This window comes from Cebus imitator, unplaced genomic scaffold (assembly GCF_001604975.1).
Source record: "Cebus imitator isolate Cc_AM_T3 unplaced genomic scaffold, Cebus_imitator-1.0 Scaffold33, whole genome shotgun sequence".
In the NCBI taxonomy this organism is placed as follows: domain Eukaryota; kingdom Metazoa; phylum Chordata; class Mammalia; order Primates; family Cebidae; genus Cebus; species Cebus imitator.
Genome location: NW_016107348.1, coordinates 708,776 through 715,570, shown reverse-complemented (window position 1 = coordinate 715,570; position 6,795 = coordinate 708,776). Strand labels below are relative to the sequence as shown.

Below are 6,795 nucleotides of genomic sequence, written 5' to 3'. Positions count from 1 at the left end.
AAAAAAAAAAAAAAAAAAAAAAAAAAAAGATAAAAAAAATGGTCAACAAGTATATGGAAAAATGCTCAATATCGCTAATTATCAGGGAAATGGAAATTAAAACCACAATGTGATACCACCTCACTTCTGCAAGAATGGCCATAATCAAAAAAATAATAGATGATGGTGTGGATGTGGTAGAAAGGGAACATGTTTATGCTACTGGTGAGAATGTAAACTATTATAACCACTATGGAAAACAGTGTGGAGAGTCCTTAAAGAAGGAAGATTTACCATTTGATCCAGCAATCCCATTAATAGGTATCTACCTAGAGGAAAAGTCATTACATGAAAAAGATACTTGCATACATGTGTTTATAGCACAATTTGTAATTGTAAAAACATTGAACCAGCTCAGATGCCCATCAATCAATGAGTGGATACAGAAAATGTGGTGTGTGTGTGTATACACACAACACATATATGTATATACATATATATACATGTACACATGTGTATATATACATGTGTATACATATACATGTATATATGTGTATATATACATATATGCATATACATATATGTATATACGTGTATATGTATACACGTATATGTATATATATACATATACATGTATATATACACGTATATACATATATACATATACATGTATATATATACACATATATACATATACATGTATATATATACACATATATACATATATACATATACATGTATATATACACACATATATGTGTATACACACACACCATGAAATACTACTCAGCCATAAAAAGGAATGAAATAATGGCATACACAGCAACCTGGATGAAACTGGAGACTATTATTCTAAGTGAAGTAATTCAGGAATGGAAAACCAAACATCCTATGTTCTCAGTCACATGTGGAAGCTAAGTTATGAGGATGCAAAGGCAATTAAAAATGATACATTAGACTTTGGGGGCTCGGGGTAAAGGGTGGAAAGTGAGGGCTAAAAGACTACACACTGGGTACAGTGTACCCTGCTCAGGTGATGGACACACCAGAATCTCAGAAATCACCACTAAAGAACTTATTCAAGTAACCAAACACCACCTGTTACCCAAAAACCTATTGAAGTAAAAAAATTATAAAAATTTTTTAAATCATGTAATTTATTCTAAGGGTTTTTACAAAACGGTTAATGAAAATTATACATACATAAGAAGTACAGTATAACAGAACAACTTAACGTTCCAATTCTTTGTTGCAAAACAAAAAATATAGTATGTGTATAGACTTAATATTGTTAAGATGAGAATTCTCCTCAAACTGATCTATAGACTTAAATTTAAAAATCAGATCAAAATCTTAACAGACTTTATGTAGACATTGACAAGCTAATTCTAAAATTTATGTGAAAATCAAAGGACGTATAATAGCAAAACAACTTGAGAAAAAGAAAGTTGGAAGACTAACATTATGTGATTTCAAGACTTATTATAAAGCTATGGTAATTAAGACAGTAGTATAAAGACAGACATATAGACCAAGAGGACAAAATGGAAATTTTTGAAACAAATACGGCCTATTGACTTTTGGCAAACGTGTCAAGGCAATTTACTGGAGATAGTCTTTTCAACAAATAGTGCTGGGACAACTGGATATTCAGATGCAAACAAAATAAATATTGATCCTCAATCATATCCTATACAAATATGAACTTGAATTGGATCTGAGACTTAAAAGTATAAAAATTTTATAAGAAAATGTAGGAGAAAATCTTAGTTATTTGAGTTAAAGATTTCTAAACAAGATACACATGGCTCAAATTGTAAAGAGAAAAAAAATCACTAAACAGGACTTGAAAACTTTTGCTCTTCCAAAGACACTAAAAGGCAAACCACAGACTGAAGGAAATATTTATTCCTGACAAAGAATGTGTGTACAGAATAAATAGCTTCTACAAGTAGGTAAGAAGATAACCCAATTTAAAAAGCGAGTAAGTACTTGAACAGGCAAACACACAAAAAATACGGTGAACATTGTGATAAACAGGAAAATGCAAATTGAAACTACAATAAGATGCCACTACATATCAATAAACTGGCAAAATTAAAGATTGACAATACCATCTGTTGGCAAGGCTGTGGAGTGCTTGGAACTTTTATTCCTTAGTGGTGGGATTGCAAACTGATGCAGTCACTTTAGAAAACATTTAGGCAGGTTTTTAAAAAGTTAAACATGCAGTTGCCATACGATCTAGCAAATTCACTCCTCTGTGTGTGTGTGTGTGTAATGTTTTTTTTTTTTTTTTTTTGACAGAGTCTCACTCTGTTGCCCAGGCCAGAGTACAGTGGCATCATTTCAGCTCACTGCAACATCTGCTGCCCAAGTTCAAGTGATTCTCCTGCCTCAGCCTCCCAAATAGCTGGGATTACACGCTCCTGCCACCATGCCCAGCTAATTTTTGTATTTTTAGTAGAGGCAGGGCTTCACCCTCTTGGCCAGGCTGGTCTTGAACTCCTGACCTCATGATCCACCTGCCTCGGCCTCCCAAAGTGCTGGGATTATGGGCGTGAGCCACTGCGCCCAGTCTCCTATGTATATATTCAATAGAAATAAAAACATACATCTACAAAAAGAGCTGTGTGTAAATGTTCATAGAAACTTTATTGATAATGGACACCTATGTTGTTTCCAGAATTTGACCATTAACTGGTAAACAGGTAAATTGTGGTATATCCATGTAACTGAATACTATTCAGCAAATAGGAACAAATTTTTGATACTGGCACAACATAAACAAAACTCTAAAATATTATGGTAAGTGAAAGAAGCCAGACATAAAAACTACATATGATTCCATTTATACGAAATTCTAGAAAAGGGAAAGTAACATGCTAGAGGCCAGCAAGGAGGCAACGGGACTGACTGCAAAGGGGCACGAGGAAACTTTCAGGCTGATGGAAACGTTACCACAATTGTGGCTGTGATTACAAGACTATACATTTGTCAAAACTCAAAGAACTATATACTTGAAAACCAGCAAATTTTACTCTATATAAGTGGGACCCCCTCCAAAAAAAAAAAGTGCAGAAAAAAAGAAGAGTGGCAAAGTTCAAGGAGCAATTGAGCCCAAACATAAAACAAGGACTAAACACAAATGCTAAGGTCCGTAATCTTTCAAGGTATATTTTGAAAGAGATAAATGAAGGTTTTTAGAACATGGCAAACCATCATGTTTGTCAACTGAGAGCATGCACAAGTACACACAAACCTACCAAAACCAGAGGGCTGTTCTGCAGAATCATCCACTCCAGGAGTTGAACTGGATGCTGCTGTGGAAGGCTGAGTTTGCTTTGGCTGAGTCTGACTGTTGCTGAGTTCAGACTGGCTCCCGTATGCTGACTGCTCTGACTGGGTAAGAGAGGTATAGCATTCTTCCAATTTGGGCAGTATGGAAGAATCTGAAGAACCATTTAAGTCTAGTTGCTGCAGAATGGAAACAAAAGGGGCAAAAGTATGAAAAACAAATGTTAGTATAATAAGAATTAGGCCCTATTTCCTTACTTAAAGGCAAAATACAAGTATTTCCGTATCATAAAATGAAACTACTCACTATCAAGAACCTATAGACTCTCTAGAAAAAGCAAGTCCTTCTCTATCTTAATGAACATAAATTCAAGAAAACATTTACGGAACACATCCCATAAGCAAACATGGCATACAATGCTACCATACAAAGGCTGGGAAAGAGGGGCAGAGCACGAGAGAAGTGATGCTCACCGAGCACTCTGTGTCAGGCACAGTGCTAGGTTATCTGCATGTGTTTCTTCATTTGAACATCAGAACAAGTGTCCTAGGTAGGTGCTGCTATGTCTTCTTCACTTAGCATAATGCTTTTACAGAGTGGTTAAGTTATCCAATGTCCATCAGTAAATGGCAGGGTGTAGATTTGAACATCAGGCCGGTCTGTGCTCTCTGTGCTCTACCACACCACCTCCCAGTCAGACAGGATCCCTGACCCTAAGGGCCTCTGAGTCCTCCATCAGGGAAACTGTGTGTGTGTAGCTAGCCATGAAAGGAGGCAAGAGCTGCGTGCTCCTTGGAAGGGCCAAAAAAGCCAGAGTTTGGGAGAAAAAGATGAACTTCCAAACTCAGATTGAACTTAAGTAAATGGAGTGCCAAATTTTAACCATTATGAATTAGACCCCATTTCCTGCCATATACTCATTGCTGAAGTAAGTGTACTCTATGGCCATTTAATAGCACTGATCTTTGATGATGTCAACTGGCACTGACACGAGTAAAGAGGACCCCATCAGACTAAGCTATGACAAACTGAACTAAGTGGTTTAGAGTCTGGGATCTGCCTAGAACAAACTGAAACAATAATTGTACAAACAGATGTAGGCTTGTTTTTCAGGCTCATATGCAACACACATTTAATATCAGCAAATGTTACTTCTGGGGCAAAAATCTATAGCAGCTTACTTTCAAAGATGGCTGACATGAATGTGGCTTATATAATTACATAATATACAAATACCTGTGTGAGAATTTTTTTTTCAACCAAAAAAGGTTTTTAAAATTCCAGATAGCTATACTGGGCCATACGTTATTTCAGGAAACCAAAGACCAAGACTCAAGTTTTTGCATAGCTTATGCAATTCACATGTATACATGAGCTACCCTTTATCTTCATTTAAAATGAGGCTAAGAATCACTGAATTTTTTCAATAAAGCAGCAATAATAATTAGGTAAATCAATATTTATTAATCTCATAAATTTTTTAAGCTGCAGAGATTACTAGTTCAAATCAGTCTTTGCAAGTGAGCAAACTCAGGGCACAAAAGGTAATTTGTTTCAACTTGCTAGTCAGTGGTCAAAACTAGGCCCTTGATTATAGCACTCCCAAGCCTGTGCTTTTTACATTATGCCCTACTGCCTACGTTTAGCTGTTTAATAGATAACATACAGAAACATTTTTTAAAAGCTGTATCTTCTTTCTTGACAAATGTCATTTAAGAAAGATGCACTGTTGACACGTATTTAAGATGCATGCTGATAGCTTTTACTCTGAATTTCACTCTAGATTTGTATAACATTTGAAAGCAAGTATGTGTAGTCAATTTAAGCCATTAATTAAAAAAAGAGTCTTTCCCTTCTAACAGTAATATACAGCCTTACTACTCAAAAGTGGTATTCACTCATCAGCAGCATCAGCATTATTTGGAAGCTTGCTAGACATGAAGAGCTTTAGTTCCTACCCCAGATATGCTGGCTAAGAATCTGCATTTTAACAAGACTCCCAGGTGACCTGTATGCACATTATAGTTTGAGAAGCACTGCTCTACCAGATTTATTCTTCTGTAGTTGCAAATGACTGACTCCCTCAAAATTGTTTGGAAATATACCATGATGGAACTACAGGTTAGTCTCAAAAACATGTTCATAATTTATGAAATATGAACAAAGTCCCCAAATCACCTCATATCTACTACAATGGCTATAATAAAAAAGATAGTTACAATTGTTAGCAAGAACACCAAGTGCTGACATGGACAAACTGGAGTACTCTTAAATTGCTGGGATGAATGTAAAATAGCACCGCTGCTCTGGAAAAAAGCCTGGTAGTTCCTCAAAATGTTAAACATAGGGTTACCATGTTTATCTAGTTACATACTAAGATAAATGAAAACATAGCAAGGAGTAAGAAAACAGCATAGGGCAGAACTCTGGGAGACACCACAGGAAGCAAACCTAGAAATTACGTCAGGAGGTAGGAGGAAAAAGATCATGGCATCACAAAAGCCAAAGGAAGATTATGTTTCAAGAAGGAAATGCAAGGTTAATTTCAAATAGTACTGAGCAATCAGGTACTGTAAGGTTAAAACATGTGCCCCTAATTTAGCAACATAAGAATAGATGGTAACTTGAAGGATAATCACTGCAATATTGTTTACAGTCACAAAATCTTAGAAACAGATATTCATCAGAACTATTTAAATCAGTTATGGCACATCCATACTCTGCAGGAGTTAAAACACTGAGGTAGGTTTGTAAGTACGGATAGAAAGGTGCTGAATGGTATGTGTATTATGTTCTCATGCATGCGTTTAGTTTCTAGGAAGGATACACAAGAAACTGCTTATGGTGGAGTTGGATTAGAAGAGGCAAGGATATCTTATTTCTGTAACCTGCAGAACTACTTGAATTTTAAAATCCTGCAAATGTGGTACTTTTATAATTTTCAAAGGCAAAACCTGTTTGTCTACGTAGAGGATGAAAAACAAGTGTGGTAGCTAGAAAGACTATGGGATCAAAAATTTCTTAAATGTTTAAATTTTGTTTAGATGGAAGGTACATAAACATGTTTAAATGCTTATGAGAATGTGCCAGTAGAAAGAGGCTGAAGATACAGACAGCAGGAGAGGACTGTGTCCTAAGCAGCTTCCAGTCCCATCTTTTGGATAAAGGGTATTCACCCTGCATGGTAAATACAGGGCGCCTTAGAATAGGAGTAGAAAAAGGGGTGGAAAATGAAAACTTCCTGAAGAAATACACCTTAAGAATACCTTAAGAAGTTCATTACGACACAGTAAAGATTTTACCTTGGTAAATTCTCTTCATGGGATATAAATAATAGTGTAAAGCTACATGATAGAAAGTTTGAGGACTCAGATTACCTGATTTCAAAACTTACTAATTAGCAGGCCGGGCGCGGTGGCTCAAGCCTGTAATCCCAGCACTTTGGGAGGCCGAGGCGGGTGGATCACGAGGTCAAGAGATCGAGACCATCCTGGTCAACATGGTGAAACCCCGTCTCT

The 6,795-nt window shown here is 36.2% G+C and overlaps 1 protein-coding gene and 1 long non-coding RNA gene across 3 annotated transcripts in view; one reads left to right on the top strand and one right to left on the bottom strand.

The window, feature by feature from the left end:
* Nucleotides 1-6,795, bottom strand: part of TDRD5 (tudor domain containing 5) — a 90,944-nt gene that overhangs the window by 4,534 nt on the left and 79,615 nt on the right. The window contains exon 16 of the mRNA XM_017524431.1: nt 3,246-3,456. Coding sequence (XP_017379920.1) covers nt 3,246-3,456 — 211 coding nt within the window. The remainder of the gene's footprint in view (nt 1-3,245; nt 3,457-6,795) is intronic.
* Nucleotides 1-6,795, top strand: part of LOC119470522 — a 77,707-nt gene that overhangs the window by 56,520 nt on the left and 14,392 nt on the right. Inside the window, exon 3 of one of the 2 annotated variants that reach the window (XR_005199427.1) lies at nt 6,089-6,152. The exons of the other annotated variant lie outside the window; for it this stretch is intronic. This is a non-coding gene — a long non-coding RNA (uncharacterized LOC119470522). Of the gene's footprint in view, nt 1-6,088; nt 6,153-6,795 lie in introns of those variants that run through there. 2 annotated transcript variants of the gene reach the window in all.